We start from the raw sequence: 23,856 nt of genomic DNA, 5'->3' as shown, positions 1-23,856 counted from the left end.
ATTCACAAAACAGAGGAAGATAAAGCAGTGCCTTCACCCTTGCACTCTAAGTCCATGCTTGGGGACTCCTCTAGGATGAAGAGCAAGACTACTTATCCCTTCTCTGCTTGACTTAAAAGAACAGGTATTAGTTCAACTCCCCTCGCAGATGAGAGCTCAGCTACTCACAAGGTGCTATCACGCTCTTCTGCTGAAGATGTACTATTCCTTTCGTCTATTCACTGGACTAAAGGCAAACCAAAAGACAACTATTATCTGGTGGTTAGTACACTACTTCAGATAAGGTAGCTAGGGTTTTGCTCCAGTTAATAAGAGAGAACTTCATTTCCATATGGCACGCAGGATGTACGACAGTTCTCCTAAGTGGACATGTACTATACTGCTAAACAGATATGCTAACAGTAATTCCAGTCAAAGCTGTAATTTTTTTCTCAGGTAAAGAGGTGGCTGCAGGAAAAATACAGCTAATTACATTTCCTAAATTTAAAATTTCTGGTAGCATACACAATTCTTTTTTCTTTTGTACATTACCATCTGCAACAGAGGTAAGCATAACAGGTAAGGAACCCCTTCTGTAAGTAACAGACTCAGAAGGACAATCTCCCGTCCTTCTCTTAATGGTATAGGATAATAATTACATACCAGGTGGAATCCAAATATATGCATCTGTTGTGATATAACTTTCTTGATCATTTATCATAACGTGATAAGACTAAATAATTCAAACATTAATCCTAAACTGCATTTTTTTCTAACCTTACTGGTTAGTTTTGAATTTCCCCTACCTCCAAGAAACATTACAGCTTCCCCTACATGTATCTACCTGCCATCTTTATTCACAGGTTAAACCTCTGGCAGGAAAGTTTTGCAAAGGGGCTTCTCCGTCTACAGTTTCTGACTCTGACACCCTGTTCCAAGATGCTACGTTCCTTTTTCTTTGCACAAGTATACCAGCTGCCTATATTGAATCAGACTGGAAAAGCTAAAAGTTAAGCTCAAATCGAGGTCAAAAGCAGCACTACCCTCCAGGACCCCCATGGCTTTTGGATAAATATAGCAGGTGTCACAGTTATGTGCTTATTATGAGAAAGTGTTAACACGATTACCCAAAGCAGAGCAAAGATACCAAACCCTTCAAAAATAAAAGATACTGTAAAATAGGTTTTTCATATTTCTAAAATGCCAAACTGGGGAAAAACATCATGAAAGTTTAGGATTAAGAAGAGTTCTGATAGAGATTTAAGTGACTGCCAAATATAGAGTTCTGAACAACAAAGTATTCAAAATACATATCCTCGTGTAGAATTAAGATTCAACACCAACCCAGAGTCACATGAAGAAGCACTAACCAGATAGTTATTTCTCAAAAAAATGGGTAAAATGACATATAGATGTTTGATACAGATACCATTACTGTTATGGGGATCAGGGCTTCTGCAATGACAATTTTTACCCTAGAGAGAATAGTCTCTTCAGACTCCCTAGAGAAAGACTGATTTCTCCTGGCACTAAGTCAGAGAACATTCCTAAATTTAAGCTCCTCTGGGGTGATTTCATACATCTTGAGAGAGACCCCCTAAGTAAACTTCGCCTTGTGAGTACCTCCCAGAGGTACCTATACTGCAGCAAGAACTGTACAAGCATTTAACAAAGAGGCAATCCTTGCTCCTCGCAAACAAGTAATGTAGGTATAAGCTGACAGAGAAGAGAGGAGGGTAACGCTATCGACCAAGAGTACAGTACAACAGGGAAAGCATAAGAACGGCACTAAAGACAACCGTCAAAGCACACAAGTTGCAGAAGCACCATCAATACAATTATTATGCTGCTGCTGCAACATCCTTTTGCCAAAGTCTTACTTTTCAGGGTAAAAGGCACTCTACAGTATCTTTTAAGCATTTCCATGACCAAAACCAATCATGTCCACAGGGAGCAGAAATGGGCTTGGACAACAAAGTTTGAGATGTTTCTGCAAGCTGCTTCTTAAAAACCATTTGTTGCTTCCAAGTAATTATTTCAGATTTATCAGCAGCCACACAGGCCAAAAATAACAAAATCTTTTTTGGACTAAGACCAACACAATAAGAACATATGTGCCTACTTACAAACTGAAATTTATTTTTTATTTATAAATAAAGATTCATTTGTGATGACAGTCAAGTATTTCACACCCAGTGTTTCAAAAGACATTAAGAAACAACCATGAGGCACTCTTAACGTTGGCTATAGGACTGCAACACATGAAGCAGAAATGACAAAAAAGAAAACTGGTGACACCATGGAGGAACAGGCTGAAGCAATGATTCCCTCCATCTTATCCTATTTCATGCTGGCCTACAAATTGCTCTCTTCTCTGCCTTTCCTGTGGGTTGGGAAGGAGGAACAAAGAACACTGAGAAAGTTTGCTAGTGTTTCGCAGAGCTACCTGAGGGATGTGGTGGACTTCTAGGAAGAAAGGACCTTAAGGTGTTAGGATGCTGAGCCCAGTCCTCTGTATTTGCAGGCAACAACACAACGGATGACTAAGTTGCTATCACCCACACACTACAGGTCACAAAATCCTTCCCTGCACCCATAACAGACTTAAGACATGTTATGAAGAAAAAAATTGCCTGAAGCCAAAAATCACAAAAAAATCAAGTGCTGGATAACTCTAAAATTATTAAAAAAAAAAAAAAAAGCAGCTACCAGTCAGATGCAAATTCTTAAGACTTAATACTCAATCCTACTCTTTTACTAAGGCTATACTGTGGTAGTACTTTGAGCCCAATGAAATTAGAATTACATTATATGAGCCACTCCAGAAGGATAAAACAAATGACAGCCCCTAGCCCTAACAACTTACTTTCATTTCTGACACAAATCTTTACATGGCTTTCAAGTGACTTGAAAATAAGTGGCAAGCAGTTAATGCTACTTAAAGTCCATTCACGTGCTAAAAATACGCAAGTGCGAGTGATCTTGCATGACTTATTTTCTTGTGTGCTGATAACTTTTCAATGACATGATAGCATCAGTATAAAGCGCGTGCTGAGTTTCTTTGTATGTAAAAAGCAATTCTAAGCAGAAGACAAAATAATGAATACATACTGCTGTATGACGCATGAAAAACTTTGAGAGCCGTATGCCAACATGCTAATAATTTAAAAGCTTTAGCCTGAAGCTACATCCAGAATTAATTAGAAAAGAACTACAAATTTTCCTTCCAAAACTCTTGAAGAACTTCCATCAAATTAAGAGGTTATATATTAAAGTCACGTGTAATGTTAATACATGTATTGTTGAAGAGATTAATTTCATTACTGATAAAAACAATGTTTATTAAAAAAAAATTTAACACACTTAGACATATATCTCTAAGGAGAAAAAGAAATCAGCCTTCTCTCATAGGACTGTTTCAGGCATTCATTGCTATACCACAGACCTTTCCTCTGAGTGTCTACAACGTCCAGTAAGTTTTGCATCTAAGCTCTGATTACAGTCAATGGAGAGGTGAAGGTAACTGGACGCAACATAAGGAACACAGGACCGGACACAAGATGTTGTTCAACGTAACAAGGAACAGGCTGTGAAGCTGCCAAAAGCGACCAGCAGCACCGTAAGGGATGGCCGGGTCTCACAGGGAGTTGAGGGGCTTTCCATGAGAAACAACTGAACATCACAGGCAGCTAAAGGGGAGCATCAGGGACCTTTGGGGGCAGAGTCTTGCAAGGTCAGCGGTGCCTCGTTAACTCCATCCATAACACCATGTAAAGCTGAGGTGACTCAGGTAACAGCACCAGAAATACCAAATCTGGGTACAGATGTAGCAAAACTGGGAACAATGGGCAAAAGGAATTAGGGACAGATTGCTTATTCAGGAGGTGACAAGGACAAAGAAAGGAGGGAATCACAATGAATGGGTAAGGAATATGCATGGGAAATGAAGAGAAGGGGGATGAGAGGCACTGGCCATGTGGAAACTAGCTGCTGGTCAGCCCACTGGTCTGAGCCAGCCCTGCACCTGATCAGCCTCTTTCTACTTCATACTGAACTTTTCTTCTGACTATTTCTCTGTGCCAAGGGTGTCATCTGTGCCATGTACATGAGAGATTCCAGCAAACTTCAAACAGCGCTAGCCAGTGAGCAGGATTTGAGGTCTAGGAACCTGCTATCAAGCAGCTACAGGTCTACAGGCTTGACACTGGAGGGACTTTTGGTCTAGAACAGCTAACTTATGAGTATGCAGGTGAGATGCCAGCAAACATCAAGTCAGCCTAGCCAGTGGATAGGACTGGAGGTTTGGGGGCTGGATACTGCAGGGACAACAGGTCTAGAGGTCAGGTCCCTGGGGTATGCATGTACGAGTGTGGTGTGAGATCTACCAGCAAGGCTCATCTGTACAACTGGCTGGACCTGGGAACAGGGAAGTGCAGCAGCCTCACAGCTAGTGGACCGGAGAGGAGGAGTCTCCTGGGTCTGAGACTCCAACAACTTCAGCTCTGGAGAAATAGATCAGTGCACTCCCTTGCATCTCGAAGTCCACCCGATTTGGCCACTCTAAACACACCTCATATGTTTAGACAGCTTCATTTAAATACCTAGAGTCTGGAGCAGAGCCCACTCTTCAGCACAACACAGGAGGAACACGATTCAGTTGTCTAAAAGCAGAACGCAATGACATTTGAGGTGCTCCAGCTGGTTCAAATGAGCGAGGTTGTTGCACAGCTCCTGTATCATACCCATCTGGATAGGTCAAGGACCCAAGAGCATGTCAAATTACACTTCGCACCTTTAAGATAAATGAATCATAGCCAAAGTGACCGTGCTATTAAATTAGGTGTAGCAGACACATGCCTAAAATTAGGTGGAATAAATCTGGGCCACATCATGTTCTATGAATTCACATAATAAATGCCTGAGACCCAAGGACAAGGTACTTACAGTCAGATAAACAGAAACAGCTCCATGTCTGGCTCTGTTTAACTGAGACACCAAAAATCTTTCCAGGGGAGATTCAATCACCCAGATTTTCCTTGGTGATTCAGACGCAACACAAAGCAATACCCCATGTATCTCAGTTAAGACCAGCAGACACATACTATAGCATTTACACCAACTACTTCACCAGTGTATTGACTCTGGCACACAATTGTTGCGCCTATCAGAAAGATTCAGATCAGCTACTAGTATGTGAAAACACACACAAAACCCCAAGTGTCCTGTTTGTCCCGATTCTGCAGAATGATTATGAGCAAGGTCTGAAGTGCCAGGACTGAAGAAATAGGAGACAATGAGAAACCATATCCGAATGAAAGGCACCAGGGCTATTCTTGCAAAATGCAGAGGGTATTCAAGATTTGTTAAAAGTACAAAGGAATATTGTCATCTAATTCCTTCTAATGTTAAGTACTACCCAAGGAATTTTTTCTAATTCGTGGAGAGAAATTAGTATCTCCAGACTCAGTTCAGACAGTTGCTTAAGAATGGAGTGAGACAGGTGAGAAGAATTGCCCTTTGGCTTCTTCAGAGTCAATGGACAACTAGTTTTTTCCAGGTATCTAACTTTAATTACTAAAGTTAGATTAGATTAATCATAACTTCTAGTACCAACAATTACAAGACCTCTCTAGTTACTAATACTTACCCTACTTAGCCACAAACAATCTCTCCTCCAGTAGCTGCAGGCAAAACTAAGCGAGGAGCGAAATTAACTGATCTTCTCTCCTATGCAGCAGAGGGTACAACTCATGAACTCCTATAGTGGAATTCATCTGACTACATGAGGACACCTTCATCAAAGTTAGCCACATCTACCTCTATGTGTAACCATTTTAGAAATGCGCACTTCCGGCCACAAGTCATCTCATCCTGAATTAATATAGCACAGGCAGCAAGATCAATATTGGTACTACATAATGAAGACAAATTAATGCAAAAGAAGCTGGCTTTATTTCCAAAGGTGGGGAAACTTATTTTTTCCAAGTCAGAATGCAGCAGGGGGACAAACAAGGTTGAGTATGTTCAGCCATCAGCTGTACTTCCATGCTTCTGCTTTCAAGAAAAAGCTATCACAAAACCATACAGATTTCTCTGGTGTTACGAGGTGAGTACAATCTCAGCTCAGCTAGACGGGTAGAATCAGTTTTCAGGTACTTTACATTGTAGAAGTGGTAATGGTGGTCCAAATTCCGCTTTTGTGTCTTGGTTTACATGACTTTTTAATTGGCGTAAAACAATAAATAAACTAAATAAAACAACAAAATAAATAAGTAATGCTTAAGCTATCAGTTCAATGTCAGTTTAAAACCAATTGTTACCTCGTATCAGTTTTCTGTAACACGTCATAGCCAAATACTTCAATCATAAAATAAAATATTCAAGAATGTGTTGAAGTCTATTTTGTGATTTATTTTCTTATGATTATTTAAAATTAGTAGAAATGTAATCTTTAAACTGCTGCAAATGCTTTTCGAAACAAGAATTACCTAGGCTTCAGCTTTTTTTTTGCCAAGAAAAGCAATTTTTAGTCTTGCAGGCAGACTTACACTACTTTTCTCCCTCAGTCTTCTCAGAATTGTGAAGCTTTTAAGTAAGCATTCGATTACAGTGTTTGATCAAGCCACATTCAAAGACTTTAAGAATGGCTCAGTGACACCACCCCCCAAGTTAATATTCCACAAGAAAAGACCTTCTGTAATTACAAATATATCCCATTGTAGAAGTAAAATTAAGAAAATCATGTTTTAGGGGAGGTTCATGAAAGGAAAGCATAGAATTATAGGTCCATATATAAAATTATATAATTGGAAATTTGATTTTTATAAACTCCTATGTCTCTATCATTTGTACTAAGTTATCCTCTGTCTTGCAACATAAAAAAGATCAAGCAAATCTGTCAATGCCCATGCCTCACAAGTATTCAGATTTGAGCTTACTGACTACATTTCATTATCAGGTAGAGTCAAAAGAGTTTTATTTTATTACAAAATCTTTTGCATGATCCCCAGGTAAAAGCAAATTACTGGTGTAAATGTTGTATTTCCACAAAATACGAACAGAGATATGCTGGATGTGGAACCCTTGGTAAAGCAAGCACAGATTATCAACTTCTAATATATTAAACTGTGAGGTCAGCTGCCCAGGAGAAAGAGTGTATGGCGTATTTACAGGACTGTGGACTATATGCCAGAAGTAACCAACAAAAAGATACTAAGGGGTCATGGCATAAAACAGTCTGAACAAAAGCTTCCCAAAAGATGCAATGCTATAAAGACAAGAACTAAGGTGCTCCCTGAAAGTGAAAATAGGGAAATAAACAATATTTTAGTAAAGAAGCAGTGCTACCTCTATATACCACATGGGGGAGGCTCATCTACATTCTGAAATGTTATTCCTAGCTCTCTTCTGCAGACATCAAAAACAGGCAATGAAAGAAAGTCAGCATGTAAGACAAAAGCTGTAACAATAATTTGGGGACTAGCAAACAAAGAGCAAGACACACAGACTATCACAAGCAAAAATGAAATGACAGCTTCCAAGAACAGCCCAGTTTTGAAAATACCCTTTTTTCATAGAAAAACCATCTTCAGAGGATAAGCTTTCAAGTGCCCCCAGGTCCATTAATAAAACCTAGGCTTCTTTTTAATTTCTATCCAGGAAAGTAGTTGCGTACTTTGGAAACAAAACCAATTGATTAGTTCTCTGCTGGATAACACTAATTGTGCCCGTATTTTCAGCCTAACCGCCAGCATTGACACTACTACTATTTCTTTTAGACATATGCTGCATTACAGACTTTGAGCCTATATTATTCTTATTTTAAATAAGCCTACTGAAATCCTCACGTAAAATTTAGCAGTGTTTTTAGCTGTTTAACCACTCATGATAATCCCAGCTCAGCAGCTATCGTGGATTAATAGAACACTTCCATTCTAAAACAGGATGGGTATCTTCTCAACTGAGGTAAGATCCAACACCACCTCTCTACCAACCTTTACACAGACTTCAGAACTCAGCATCTTCTTGTATGTGTCATGACAACCAGAAATCAATTCTAAGAAAATATTTAATTATGGGCTGTACAAATATGAAATGAACTTCTTAAATAGTATGCATATTATAATTTAATAAGAAATAGAAGTCATATCTAAGAGCCATATTAAAAAGGCAAGGGATATCTGTAAATTGAATAAAAAGTGAAGCATCTGATCTTCTATGCATTTGTTGCTGTAAGGGTTTTCAACCAAACACTTCTATCCTGAAGTGTACTTGCAGAGTAGAAATGTTCCCGTGCTAGACAGAAATATTCTGTTTGAAATGCAAGAACACGCTTCTAAGCAGAATATCAAAACTGAGTTTTTCTCAGTTGAAATATACAAATCATCCTCAGCCACTGTGTTAGAAAATCCAGTGATATCAGCATTTGCAAAACCTCTAAGAACTGCTTGGAATTATGCAACTGTTAAAATAGGTTATGTCAAATAAATGAAATCTAATAGGAAATAACTCCTGTGCATGCATATGTGCGCTGTGAGCATTAAGCCTGTGCTGCAGCAGAAGACTGCTATGCACCCTGTCCTCCAAGATGTCACATTCCCTGCAAGGTGCTCAGACGCTGACTGGAGTTACTGATGCTCATCACCTTTTATTATCAGAAACATATACAGAAAGAAACCTAACCAGTCGTGCCACTTCTTTCATTCCTTCTAGAGCTTCAGACATATTATTTGTGATGGAAACAACAATTCAATCATCTACAAGTTTCAGCACGTTATCATTTGCTACCCCAAAAGCATTTTACATAAAACTTTAATCTCCATACACATGAAAAATAAGGATGAGAAAGCTGTATTAAATCATATTAATCCAGTCCTGAGTGTTAGAACATATATCTCTGATGCATCACTGGACAGCAAATAAACTTAAACCTATTTTAGAATAATAATAAAAATATCCTACCCTGCACTGGGTGCAGCACTGGATCCAGCTCAAGCATACAAAATAAATGCTTTTGTGCATTTACTGTATTTTCTGTTTGCTTTTGCTGTTAACAGACTACAGTGTAAAAGTTCCCTGTGACAACAATTCTTAGCTGATTAAAGGTATTTTATATTGTAAAGACTCCAAACTAAATGACTTCACTATGAACCCTTGGGAAGGGAAAGCAAATTAGGAGAATGGGACAGAACCCAGCCTCTTTCTGTGTAAGCAACAAGTTTCACATCCTGGTAAACACCTTTGCCTGGGGCCCTACTAGCTGTAAGACTTTTTTTTCCCCACAAGTAAAAAGAATATAGTAGCATCAAATTAAATCTCCCCCCGCCCCGTTTTTCTTCTGAATACATTATATGTTTGGACATCAAACTTAACCGACACGTGACATGGGGATCTAGCACAATAAAAGCTAAAATTTCACTGATGAGATTCTTGGGTTTTGTGAAATCATAAGCAACTGGAGAGAAACTACAATGGATCTGTTTCACAACATCCCTCATCATCCACAGATGACATAACAGCATTCATCCTGAAGCACATTATTCATTTTAAGAAACGAAACAGAGTTTAATCTTAAGACTGTAAATTACTGCAGCCAATTGCAAAACCTACAGACTTCTGTTGCCTACTCTTTTTAAGCATCTGAAGCAGCGTTTCAGAGTAAGACCATCTAAGCCAAACTCTGAATCTAGCCAATACTTCATATTCTCCAAGAAAGAGGAGTTTTCTGTCTGGAAGGCTGAATTGGATGAGATATGCTTTGAAGCCCTGCATAAAAGCTGAGCTCCTGCAGACTGACTCCTTGCTAAGCCTCTTAACTCCTCCGTTTATCCACCCGCCTCCTCCAGAGCATTTTACAGAAGTGAAGCTATACAGGGTGTCTTCAGCCGGGGTGCCAGTCAACACCAGCTCATCGATTTCAGAGGAGTTATGCCCACCTGCACCAGCTAGGAAGTTTACACATCGCTTCTCCCTGCTCACTGGGCTTAATACTGACAATTCCCAACATCTCCAAGTACTACCAAGAAAATACAGAAGCAGCTCCACCACACTGCTAAGACTGTGATGTGGCCCTGTTGATGTGAATGAATCTAAAGAAATAAAATAGATGGCAAGATTAAAAACGAGGGAGAGGGAATTGACCCTACAGTAGATAGAGAACTGCTGTAAACAAAACAAAGCAGAAAGGTTTCAGACAAAAGATGACTGAAGAAGAACAAAAAGAAAGAAGTGATCCAGCTCAGGCCACAGAGGAAAAAACCCAACCAAACAAATACTACCTCAACACTAGAATTGCTCATGGAAAACAGGAACAATTCCAAGCAAAGATCTTATCGCAGGAGGTTACATTTAACTTTCATCCTTCTTAAAGCCAGCATGCCTAATCCACAGAAACAGGGCTTGCAATAAGCCTAGTTCATTATAAACTCAATAAAAGCTTTACCTACGCAGTGGTAGACCAGAGGAATGTTGAGAAGCTTGTCCAAGTTCTCACAGTAATTCACAGAACTACCACCCTCTGGAGACCACCACTGTGCTTACACCTTTAAAGATTTATCCCAAGATGAAATCTTACTTCCACCATGAGATACTTAAAACAGTCATTTTCACTAGAAAAGAAACAGGCTGGTGAGCACAACAAGGTGAAAGGTAAACTAGCATCATTCCAGTAATTCTCCAGCCTGAAAAACCAAGCAGTCATTGTATTATTTCATTGGAGAGACTGCTTCGGCAGACGTCTCTCACAAGACCCCTAGCCTTGTTATGAGCTATCCTAATGCTGGGATATTTCAGACAGCAAATGAATACTTTTATGAAAATAAGAACACAATGCAATAAGAAAAATTACATGAGTGGGAATAAATGAGCACAGATTTTAAAAATCATAGAAGAGAGCAGGAATTAGTTAAAAGCCAGAAAACCAGCCTGACAAAATTTTACTTCTTTTGGCTCACAGCTCTTCACTCTGTGTGCATTCATTTAGATATGCTGACTTTGCAGACAAAAATCAATTTTTACTGCTTTTTATTTCTATGCGTCCTATAGCGCCTAAAGAGCTATGACAATCTAAACTGGATTAATTTTTGGCTAATGCACCACAGACAAAATTACAAAGCAAATTCTACCTATAAGCCATTTCAGAAATCACCAGTTGGTACATTATACATGTTTTTTGACTACACGTTTAATAATTCTCAAGTACATCGGTGTTGCCATTGACTCACTGGCGAACAGAAAAGGCACAATTAGATTTCAAAATCCCTCTAAAATGCCCTTTCAAGGAATGTGGCTAAAGGGGGAAAATGCTGTTCAACTTACAAGTACAAAGTTTGAAACTTCAGTACCAGAAAAGAAGAATGCCATTCTTAGTGAGTCACTTCTAAAATTAGGATAAAATTATGTATACATATTTATACACATATACTTACCAATAGAGTGGACTGCAAAACACAACCCAGGAAAGTCAGATTACAGAAAGTTTGTTGTACTTTAAAACAGAATTATTAGATTCTTACAACAATCTCACACCTGGTTTCAAAACTGAAGAAATAAATACTGTAAAACCAACTGCTACAAAGTTAGGGTAAGAAATACGACGTTTGCTTATTACGTATTATTTGTAAAGGTATAGGTGATAAAAAGAAAATCTTTAGAAATACGAGAGTTAATCAAGTCTAACCGAATTATTAATTAAAACAATTTTAGCGTAGAATTGCTGCAGTAGACATGTAAAGTCCATGCTGTCCTTGAACATACAGCTCTCCCATAATGGGTTTTATACGTAGCATATAATTTCTCAGAAACTTTCTACAGAGCCCAGGAAATGCACGAACCCATCACCATGAGTAGAACATATGGATCAAAGCAACTCATTGTCAACATAACTCCACGTGACAGATGTCACTTGCTGTGACTTTCTGCACAGAGAGAGATTGAACTGATAACCATAGAGTGATTTAAATTTGAAACAATAAATTTGCCTTTCTAATGTCTTTATTGCCTATTAAATTTAAATATACCTTGTAAGGGAAAAATAGGTCATGCATTCCTCTGGCTTGTTTCTACATTCCCATTATGGACTTGATTCAGTTGCCCATACCTAGGTGCGCTGGCCCATCTGAGAGGCCCTTGGGAGGCCAAGATACCATCAAAGGCATGGCAGAGAGGGCAGAGGACCTATGGAAGGTCTGTATCCGCCCCGAGTGGATGCTAGAGGTCAGCCAGGGTTACTGAGGACATCTCAGCACTATGTGGGCCAACCTCAATGCAGCCCCTACACTGGGATTCAGGGCCAGACTGGGACACCCTACACCACACAGACGTACCTTCAGGTGACCAGATGGGAGTTGAATGCCAAACACCCATTACTGTCAGTGGACTCGAGAGAGCTATTGACTTCATCTTAAGGCCAACACCTACACCTCCTCACCTGAGCAGCTCCCCCGATTCCTCTGACTCTATGGACAAAACTCCCATTGACTGCCAAGCACAGACACCCAGCTCACGCTACAGACACCTAAACTCGGGTGTCCAAATCGTGAGCCAAATTCCACCCTAAAGCCAGGTGGGATGATGATTACCAACAGAAACCACAGTTTGGTCCACCTAGCTTTAGGCAAATGAGCTCAACTGCATATTGCTAGGGCAATAACCTTGCAGGATTTTTTACAGTCAATTCAAAGAGACAGATGCCTTCAGAGACTGATTCAGTTAAATGCCTGATTTTGGATAAGACTAATCCACAACTACCCATATCCTCCAAAGCACATAGGTACATGCTCAATCTCTCTTAATGACAGTTGTAGCTAGCTTATACAACCATATGCTCATATTGTCATTAGCTTTATTTCCTTCTCCTGTTGTCCTTCTATACTGTTCATTTGCATCTTCTTTCCTAGTGAGTTATAAATCTTAGGATAGTATTTCCTACCTTAATCACTCTCTTCAACAACACTTACTACAATCTTAATGGGACCCTAGATGGTAAAAAAGTAAAAATAATGGTGGCTGGTATTTATTTAGAATAAAATTCAGCACACCCAGATATAACTCTGCAAGTTCTCTGGCACCGAACAGCCGTCAGATTGATCCCAGTACCTGAGGCTACTGAGAGCCCAACAAAGCAGTGCTAGCAGTCAAGGTACAGCTCTTCTTGGTCTGTCCGATACCTAACAAAGTCCCGATACCACATTAGAAGTGGACAAATATGCCTTTAAAAATTTATAGCGTCATGATAATTTTGGCTTTACAAAAACCCAAAAGCACTGTTTTTCAAATCTCAATGGAGATACCAATAGTAAAATTAGCATCAAAGTTTTCTTGCCAAGAGGTCCACTATTTTAAGCAATGGATGAAAACTGCCAAGTTTAAAAATCACGAGTTATGCAGGGGAAGAAAAGGATAACAAAGGAGGAGAACACTTTAAAAATTCACGATCAGAAACAAAAAATGCAAACAACTGTTAGCATTTATGTAGTGGAGGAAGACTTGCATGCATAGGAAAAAAACGCCTGTCTGCCATTTGTAAAGCTCGCTAAATTGTGAAAAACACAAAACACGAGTGAAATGCCAGACCAAAAATGCCAACTTTGCTAGTAAAGAAATTCAAAGAATAAGATTACCTTGTTCCAATCTAAAGCATAGGGAACGTTTTGCAGCCTCGATCTCAGGACTTGGATGATCCAGAACACGCCTGCACCACTGCAGAGGACTGAGTGATTTCTCTTGAGGAGCGAGAGTCTTGGTAGGCAAGACGTACAACCTTAACCAAAACACACACAAATATCAGCAAGATACGCAATACTTAAAAGTTTACTTCTGTATTCTCAATTTCCTGCCCGCTAATAATGTGTAACAGTGCAATGCCTTGCAATATGATATTTTAATAACAAAAGATATTACGAAGCAGAAGAGTTTACAATTAGTTTTCTTCTTCCCTCCTCAGAAAAGTAGATGGCAAAACATGAACTCTACAGGTCCGGCATGTCAAATCAAAGTTCAAGGAGACTTCTCATAAAAATCTTATATCTCATCATTACTAGAGTCTGAATTTCAGCACTGCCCAAAGTTCAAATGCATTAGGAGCTGCACACACCCCAAAGATGCTATTGCTTTTCCCTTTTGTATTTACCTGTACTGGAGATTATCTAATTTCAGTATTTGATTTTACATTTAAATCACAATTTCACTGTGATCTATTTCACTCTTTTACCTATAACAATTTAATCAACTTGTCAGACTGCTGATGGTAATTTAATTTTCATACACAGTATCTTCTCCCAGATGAACCAAATGTTGTACAAGTCAGATTTTTAAAGATTAGAAAACATTTGCTGAGATACAATGAAAATCCAATTTTGATATTCAATTCCAGCAGGAAAAAAAAAAGTAAGAAAAGCTAGTGTATACGTGTTATTCTCAGACAAGAGTAGGCAACTAAGGAGATGGTCAAGCACATTAGGAAGCCAGGTATCAAAGCAGATTTCATGGGGAAATTCTTGAAGCTGGGATCTGCCTTGCTGCTGTTGCCCTTGCGGATTAGCGGACACAAGCAGATGCTGGTTCACCTGGGAGAGCGCAGACCTCCCGGGAAGGGAACTATTCTTGGCCGCTGGAGACAGCTCGCAGCTCCTTGGCCTGACCACTTCTGATCGATGGGGCTGCAGACAGACAGAGGCACATTCTCAGGCACCAGCAAAACACGCCACGAGCTGGAAAGGAATCTGGCCTGCACACAGCGGGTGCAAAAGGCAAGAATAATTAAAAAAAAAAAAAAAAGAAAAAAGGATTGAGCTCCTCAGGGGACCACTAACAGGTAGCAGCCTTTCACCTTCAGGGTTTTGGCTCAACACCTACCCAAGTCCCCCGAGAGCAACTGTTCTCCAGTGCCTACTCAATGTTTTTGTTGGTTTGTTTTTTTTTTTTTGGGGGGGGGGGGGGTGTGTGTGTTTTTTTTTTTTTTTCTTCTTCCCCCCGTGAAGTCAATCAGCACTCACTATCCAGTTCACAAGGAATAAATATCCTCCCTGCGATTGCTATCTCTTAGCAATCCCAGCAGAGATCCACTATTGAATTCCTTTGAGGAGAGGACTCATTTCCCCTGACTTCCTGCAGTGCCTGGCTACACATTTCAAAAATGATACTGAGAAAAACGAAAAGGGAAAAAAAAAAAGGGGGGGGGAAAGAAAAGCTTTCAGCTTTCCTGTTAACCTGCAGAAGTGCTTCAAAAGCTGAACATCTGACTGACGAATTCTCAGTGATCAGACTTTTGTGTAAAATGCTGAACAGTAAAAAGAGGTTTGACTTGTCTGCAATGATGCTAATTCTACCGGGGTTTTTTTGTAACTGCACTTAAAAAGAAAAAGCAAAAGGTATTTAAGGCCTAAAATTACTAATCAACAACTAGGATACACATTGGTCTTTGGTTTTCCAGATAGTAGTTTGCTTTAAGGACTGACATTACAAAAAAGCCCCAAGCAGCTGGCATCACACAGCTGACCTTTCACGGACAATGATGGAGACTTAGCCTTGAACTAAAAACATTCAACAGCTAAAACAACTCACTCTTAGTGGAATAAATTAGTTAACAAATCCCTGTTACCAAATTCTTCCTGTGGACACACACGTGTGTAACATCAAGGTAAGTTTTGGCCCCCAAAAAAAGCATTTAGGATTGCTTCCAGGGGGCAAATGAAGTAGGACATTTTACTAAGGCACATAAAATAACGATGACTTTCTACCACCCTGATAGGTAAACAGGGAAAACATTTTGTTTAACAGGACAGGATCAAAGAAATTTGATATTCCTTAATGTGAAAGAAAGTAAGGGGTTAGGATCGAGGTAAAATTTGCTTCAAGGCTGGACCAACAACCCCAGAACAGCCCGGCGCAGACTAACGGTATACACAATGAAACAACACTGACAAAAATTTCCATGCAATTTGTTGATAATTCTCATAAGCAATTTTCCAAAACTGCAGCATGGTATTATTTGTAACATGAAGTACACGCAACCAGCATTCAAGACATATTTATAATATTTAGATTAATTTTTAAATCCTTTCTCTGCTACCAAAAATAAGGATGCTTAAATGCACCTTAGCTGCATTATACTGTATTTTATTCTCAGCTGATGTAAACTTCAGCTCGATTTAGAAATTAACCACATAAATACGCTGAAGCTTTGACAGATACTTAAATCAGTTACTTAAATATAGATAATACATATTTTATTACCGACACTTTAAAACAATTGAGCATCAATTACGTTTAACATGGTTACGCAGCCAATGATTTACATAGTATTCCAGCAGCATTTGAACAGTCCCTATGATGTTCGTCCACGTTGCCGAGACAAGTTTTGAGGCACCAGGCTCACTTATTTATTTATATCTCCAGTCTATAATTTCCCCTTCTATTTGTTTTTAAGCGAGCGCAATCATTCCTCTACGTCGATTTAATTTTCTGCTTTACCCATTCACTATTCATTTCTGCTTTATTCAATTTACTAGCACCCAACCGTGCCTTTTGGAGCTACAGGGGCGCTTAAGATACACAACCAACCATTTAGATCAATGTCTAAAAGACAAAAGCCCTCCCAAATCCCTGAAGATGGGAGACAATTGGGCAGAGATTTTTAGGATGGGGATGCTCAGCTAACGGCTTTCCCGGAACAATTCCGCTATTTTTAATTCCTTATGTAAACAGGAGGCTGAAACCAGGCTGAGACCCGAAATTAAAAGAGAGACGATCTTCCGCACAGGGGAAAAGGAGCCCAAATCCCCCGCCGAGGGCGCGACCCCCTGGGCGCGATGGGGGGGCAGCCCCCACCTGAGCCCCATCCCGTCGGCAGGGTTAACCGCACTGATGACACGTTTCAGAGGGGGGAAAAAAAATAAATAAATAAGGCAGATTTAAGTTTAAGCAGAACGCGATCAAGTGGATTGGGGGCTAATGCGCATCAGAGGCCGGGGAGCACCGGCGGGGCGGGCGCTGCGGGAGCCCGGCTGGGGAGCGGGGGCGCCGGACAGCGGGGCCCGGGGGCGGGGCGGGGCCGAGCCGCACGTACCAGGTATCCTCGTCCTGTCCGCAGCCGCCGCCGTCCTCCAGCTCCAGCACCGCCACCTCGTCCAGCACCGTGGCCGCCGCCGCCCCCGGACCGCCGCCGGCTTCCTGCCCCCCGCCGCCGGCCGCCGGCAGGCCGGGCGAGGGCTTGAAATAGGCGAGGGGCTCCGGCGGGCCCAGCGCGGCGGCGCACAGCAGCGCGGGCACCGGGCTGGGCAGGCACGGCGCGGCCCCGCCGCCGCCGCCCGCCGCGCAGGGGGGGCTGGCGGGGCGCAGCCCGGCGGCGGCCGGCGGCGGGGCCAGCAGCAGGTGCGGGCTGGGCGGGCCGGCGGCCACCGCGGCGGCGGCGGCGCGGCTCCGCAGCTGCTCGTTTTGCTTCTCCAGCTTCCGCACCAGCTCCTGCAGCTTCTTCACCTCCAGCTCGGCGCTGACGGCGGGGCCGGCGCCGCTCCCTTTCACCTCCGCCATCATCGCCGGCTTCAGCAAGGCAGCCTCCATCCTGCCGGCCCGCCGCCGGCACCTGCTCCGCCGCGCCGCCGGAGGGCAGCGCCCGGCCCCCGCGGGAGGTGGGAGCGCCGCTGGCCGCGGTGGGGGCCCGGCCCGGCCCTGCGCTGCACCGCGCCGCCCGCCCCCGCTCCTGCGCCTCCCGTCAGCGGCGTGGAGGAGGCGGGCGGGATCCCCTCCCACTCCGGCCGCCGGAGCGCCGCGCACCGGCGCACGGCGGGAACAAAGAGCCGCCCCGCTCCGCCGCCATCCGCCCGCCGAGAGGAAGGGCGGCGGGGCCGCCTCGGCGGGGAGCTCCGCGGGCAGCCCCGGGGCGCCGGGCCGCCTCAGCGCCGGTCTTTAAACAAAGGTGCCTCCCCCCCGGCCCGGCCCGGCCCGGCCCGGCCCAGCCGCGGGTTGGGCCTGGCCCAGGGCGCCGCTCCTCTCCTGAGCCGTGTAATTAGAGCCTGGTGCTGTCAGGGTTATAATTATGCAGATTGAAAGTGTGATGGGAATGGGAATCACAAATAGGGGCTTTGTTGGGCTTGAAAGGAGCGAGTTCAGCCGAAAGCAGGCCTTTGTGGGCTTGAAACGTGCTGATTCTAGGAGTTTTGATTCATGGCGAGGAAAGCGACGTATTTTTGAAGATGCGTTGCTGGTGAAGCAAGGAGACTGAACCAAGTGTACTCGAAAACTACATAACTACATAATTGTTTATGTACAGGAGAAGCCCTGAGGTGAAAGATGCCCTCGTATTAACATCAATTCCTTTAACACGCTGCAGATACTTAGATGGGTTTGTAACGTTCGAGTCTTTGCTGGACAGAGGGATGAATAACATTCACTCATGGTAGTGTTTTTATATCGCCCTTCATTGCCCAGTATTGAAAGAAACCATTGCTTGCGTCCCTTCCTCCCACCTCGCAGGTGAGCAGAGGTTCCTCCTTGCCCGAGGCGGCTCAGCCGTCACACAGCCCTCCTTGGGCTCATTTCCCTAAACTACAGTTACAGGGGGCAACCTCCTGTGTTCCCCTCCTAAACCTCTGATACGAAATAGGGAACAGACCTCTAGGAAGCGTGTAAGTCAGCCATCAGTCCATCGCTACCCAGTTCTTGAGCGTCGGCTTTAGGCAGCGTGGCAGCAAGGACAGCCACCACGGCCTGCACGGGGCTTCGTCGCTGTCTCGGGTTGCTTAGGTAAGGAGGCACGGGCGCTAATTCTCCTGCTCAGGGCAGAAGTCGACTTTGAAATCATCCAGCCCATCACCGTTTTCTCTCTTTTGTTTATGGTCTGGAAACTTTCTTCTGCACACGCGTGGGACAACGGCGCTATTGTTTGTCAGTCTTTTAAGCACTCTTACAGTGCAAACGATAACAACTGGTACTACAAGAACGGCTGGGAAGGAAGATACAGCACGGAACAAAGCATCAACTTCCGGATAACGTAACTTGTTTCACTGAAGAGAATAAATGTCGCCCCCAGTGTACTAGATTGCAAGCGGATAGTGCTTAATCCGAAACTTTTGTTCAGTCTCCTCTGTCTCTTTGGAAGAAAGAAGTGGAAAAATGCTGAGAGTGTAAAAACCGTCTGGCCCCAATTCTGCCATGTGTCACCAGAGTGAGTAACGTAATCCAGTTTTCGCTCCGACAGATAGCTGTAATCTTTGTTTCCATAAGTAAAAGAAGAATTGAGTTTCTACATGTTTAGGCCTGGGCAAAAGGCATATACCTCAGGTTGTTATCACTAATAATGGTACTAGCCTTAATTCTTAGAAATGCATATGCTAATCCAGTGAGATTGCAAAGTGGTAAAAAAGATAAATAGCAGCGTAGGTAATACAGAGTTCATTAGGCATCAGTAATATACAATGAAAAAAGCCAAGAAGACGTTTATAATAATATCAGTGCTGGATGATGCAATAAGGCAGAGGAAATACTCGAAAGAGATTCAAACTGGAGTAATTATTTTTCCTCTTTGAACCAGGCAAGCAAAGTTATTTAGTGGACCAACAAAAAAACAGGAAATGGGTATCTGATTTTTTCAGTTGCCAGAACAGGTACAGGACAGTGTGGTCAGTACATTTCATCAATAAAAAAATCTAATGCAGACGCCAGTTTGGAGATACATCAGGTGACACATCTGGAGACACACTACAGCATGTAGCATCATGGCACAGGATCTTAAGAGCCGCCTTAGAAATGCTTGTCCTCAGTTACGAGGCAAAGTAGTTGCAAATTTTCAGCTGCCATCCCCTGTTCGTGCCACCTACACAAGCGTTGCATGCACGCACTCGTTTGGGCCGAGTGCCCAAGGAGAAAAAGCTTAGGACTGAGCATAGTGCCTTAGTATGGGTACAGAAGCTTTTCCAGGCAGTTCAGATCAATTGATCACAGGCAGGATCAGGCTCATTACGCCTCGTCCCCAAGAAAATGGTCCAGAAGGTTGGCTCTTCCTTGAGTGGGACAGCTTTGAGCCTAATTTCCATCCAGCAGTATGGGAAGAAAACAGCTTAAACTTGTGCATGCTTCAAGGACCGTGCTCCCAGTCAGCGTGAGAGACCCTGTCTTTTTTCCACGCATTTCCTGGGCGGGTGGATCTAGTAAAGGGTAAAAATGCATTTCACTGTGTTGTATTTGTAGCTGTATTTTAAATGTACATGTAATTTCACGAACCTGTAATTTCACTAACAATGTAGCTTCACGTAGAGCTGCTGGCAGATAAAATATGTGTCCATGAACTCACTATCTCATGGTCTTCATGCTGGCCTGCTAGTCTTCTGCAAAGATGAACATCTTAGTCATTAAAATATTTGACCTAATTGTTTGGTTTTTTAAACACAAATTATTCTCCTCCCAATATCGACATTACTAATAAATTGTTAATGAGCTCCATTCAGTATCCCAGCACTAGCTGATGAGTTTCATCAACCCAGAACTTCATAAGCTCTTTCCAAACCACAATGAAGACTTGACGGTTCCATTCCTTTTTTTAAGGCATTGATAAAATGTGTTTAACACCAGCCCAAAACATCCTAACGTGCCCATGAAACCTGTTATTCCTGGACCTGAGAAATTATATGCCCTAAAGCAGCAGAGATCTACTATAGGACGTGACTTACGTGGTATCCTATAGTAGAAATTTCGGAATCAGTGTGGTTCCTAATAGGCTCCCAATGCAGAGAACAAAGACGCAGGAAGTCTACAAATCCCATCTGCTCCTCTCTGTTAATAAGCCTGTTGCTTTATGCTGCGATAGCTGCAGGCTGGACCTGCCTTTCAGGCAAGCTACTGAAGAATTAATTGCAGTAATCCAGTCTGGGCTATACAAAAGATGTGTTCCAATAAGGTCAGAGCACGGACAGTAAACTCCGAGTCTGGTGAGATTATTTTGAAGTACAGTTCCAGTCTGAAAAATGACTGTGAAAGCAGTTTGATAAAAATAGAGCCACTACCATGCCAGCAGAAGTCCATCTAATCCAGTATTCTATCTTTAACAAAGGCTGATTGTAGCTTCATAAGGAAAATATCTCAGAAACAAGACAAACATTGAGGGATTTTCTCCAGCTTTCAGAACTCGCCGAATCGAGACATCTGGACTGTTTATTTTTGATAACCACCAATGTGTAATAATATTACATTTGCTGAGCCCCATAGTTTTTAAACCATTTAAACATTAGGACTCTACAACACCCTGTGGCAATTAGAACTGCAATTTAATTATGTATTGTAAGAAAAACTACGTCCTATTATCTACTTTAAATCTGCTGCCTAGTAATTTAATTGGGTGTCCCTTAGTTCTGGTTTTCTGAGAAAGACAGAACGATTAATCATTCTGTATTCAGCTTCTCTTTGTCATTCATGACTTCATAAAACTCAGTTACTTTTCTTCCAAGCTGACAAGCCCTAATTTATACAGCCTTGCCCCCACAGAAGTTGGGCTGAACCTCCCATTGTTTCCCTCCATAATGAAAACTGAATTTTCTAACCCATTGTTTCCTTTCTAGTAATACTCCATATTTTCTTCTGTCATGCTAGCTTAGGGAAAGACTGCGATGAAAAAGTCTTGTAAATCCAAATATACTCAGTTAAAGAAATCAGCTTAACCAAAAGCATATTGGCTCCTGCAGAAACACTCGTATATTCATGAACATACCTTGCTTTAAAAAAGCTGTAGGGACTCTCCTCCAATATATCATACATAACCAGATGCCTCTATATTCTGTTATTTATTATAATTTGTACAAATTGGCTTGATAGAAAATCAGACTAACTGAAATGTAGTTTCCCCAGAGCACCTTTCATATTTTTTCAAGACTGATGTCCCAGCTGATGCTTCCAATTTGTTTGGCACCAAGCCTGCTTTGAAGGATAGGATAAGTGTCTGAGAAGGTCAAAAATGTCACACTTCAGCTGCTGTAGAGTTTTTGCAGAGATGCTACCTGGTCCTAGCAATTTGTTATTGTTAGATTCATAAATTTGTTCTAAAATATTTGAGTAGTTAAACATTTTCCTGGAGTTACAGCATAGATTCTCCATTCTCGATGTCTCTTGCAAACGTTCTTACTTCCCAGCTGTTGCTAATTTCCTGCTAATTGCCTTTCTCCTTTTTATACAATTTATTTCCTTTTTTCAAACTACTATGATTCCTTCTGGCTTTTTCCTTATTGAATTAATATTAAATTGAAGTACATTGTAATCACTATTAGAATGGATTTTCTATAGAATCAAATCCAAAATGTCATCATTTTCTGTGAGCCCCAGTACTCCAGGAAGTCAGTGTTTATCGTATCCAAAGATATTGTCTGTGCGTTAAGCTTAGGGACTCCTAATCTGTAGATCCGTCTAGACAGACCTATACATGACAGTTCTAATTTAATGGATTGTTATTTTATTTTGACTCATCAATTCCATATCAAATCTCTCTGGCTTTCAAATGCATTAATCCCCTTCCCTTCCCTTCCCTTCCCTTCCCTTCCCTTCCCTTCCCTTCCCTTCCCTTCCCTTCCCTTCCCTTCCCTTCCCTTCCCTTCCCTTCCCTTCCCTTCCCTTCCCTTCCCTTCCCTTCCCTTCCCTTCCCTTCCCTTCCCTTCCCTTCCCTTCCCTTCCCTTCCCTTCCCTTCCCTTCCCTTCCCTTCCCTTCCCTTCCCTTCCCTTCCCTTCCCTTCCCTCAGAAAGCATCAGGCCTGAACCTTGCCAATCGATCAGGATGGGTTGTTTCTTTCTAATGAGTCTTCATTGAGAACAAAGACTAATTATGCTTTCAAAGAAGCTTGAACATTTGCATTGTCTCCAGTATACATGTATATTGGAGAATATAATTTGGTTCGCACCACCTTACTGCTGATGAATAAGAAGGAGAAGGTAGGGGGGGGATGTGGAGTTCAAGGTGGTTAATAAATGAGCTGATAATGTTAGAGTAAAGGTTTTGAAATAGCAGATAGGCTGTTTGAGTGTAAAATGTCGAAGATCATAATGACAGAAGTACAGCTTCTCTCCAGGAGGCTAAAAATGCATGACACACATTTTGCCAAAAATGCCAATTTCAGCTTGCTTTGTCGTCAGGGGACAGTGGCCATTGACACAGGAAAAATTCCTTATTTCATGATGACACGAATATACTGGAGGGTTCAACTAATTCTGGTCATTTTTTTTTTCTTTTTTTTTCGTCTTCTGTCATCTTTAATTTTGTCTATCTGCATATAGTCGGAGAAGCAGATTCAAGAAATTCAGCAGCTTTGCAATAAAGTAGAAAAAAATTTATTATTGATGTTAGCAACTCCATTGTATGGATAACTAAGTGATTTTTACAGTTTGCAAAATTTTAGTAAGTATAGGCCAACAGGCTGAATGCTTTATGATGCTGTAAAATGTTTTAGAAGTTACCATGTTAAAAAACTAAACAGCAATATGCTTAGCATTGGTTATGTGACATATCTAGGAAAAATTAAATATTGCAAAACCCCCTCATTCCAGCAGTAAATATGTTTTTTGAGAAGGCACATCTGAGTGGCACTGATACCATGGCAAAAGAGCAGGGAACGTTTGCAGTTGCTTGGAAGGTTTTTCTTGTATCAAAGTGGGTGTGTTAAATTTTCAGATGGGGAACGGTTTCAAAGAATGAGTACCTCAACTTTCATCCAACTTCAGTTTGATCAAGCAAAAATCTTTGCTGAATATCCAGAAATGTCCATGTAATTTATTTTTGTGATTTCTTTTTTCCCATCAGATGGGATCTAAAAAAAAGCCTAGCATGCAAAAACCTGTCCTTGCACTATCTGTAACCCACTCGATCATGACGGATCCAATAAATGGCAAAGATACTAGAGGGGAATT

The 23,856-nt window shown here is 41.7% G+C and overlaps 1 protein-coding gene across 1 annotated transcript in view; it reads right to left on the bottom strand.

The window, feature by feature from the left end:
* The window catches only part of SLAIN1 (SLAIN motif family member 1), a gene marked incomplete at both ends in the record, with an annotated part of 53,818 nt that extends 36,280 nt beyond the window's left edge, over nt 1-17,538 (bottom strand). Inside the window, 2 exons of the mRNA XM_082303958.1 lie at nt 13,599-13,738; nt 17,045-17,538. Coding sequence (XP_082160084.1) covers nt 13,599-13,738; nt 17,045-17,538 — 634 coding nt within the window. The remainder of the gene's footprint in view (nt 1-13,598; nt 13,739-17,044) is intronic.
* Nucleotides 17,539-23,856: the final 6,318 nt, after the last annotated feature.

The sequence above is a fragment of the Platalea leucorodia genome, assembly GCF_965183815.1.
Source record: "Platalea leucorodia genome assembly, chromosome: 2".
NCBI lineage: Eukaryota > Metazoa > Chordata > Aves > Pelecaniformes > Threskiornithidae > Platalea > Platalea leucorodia.
Note: the sequence above shows the minus strand (reverse complement) of the source record. Positions and strands in the feature narration are given on the sequence as shown.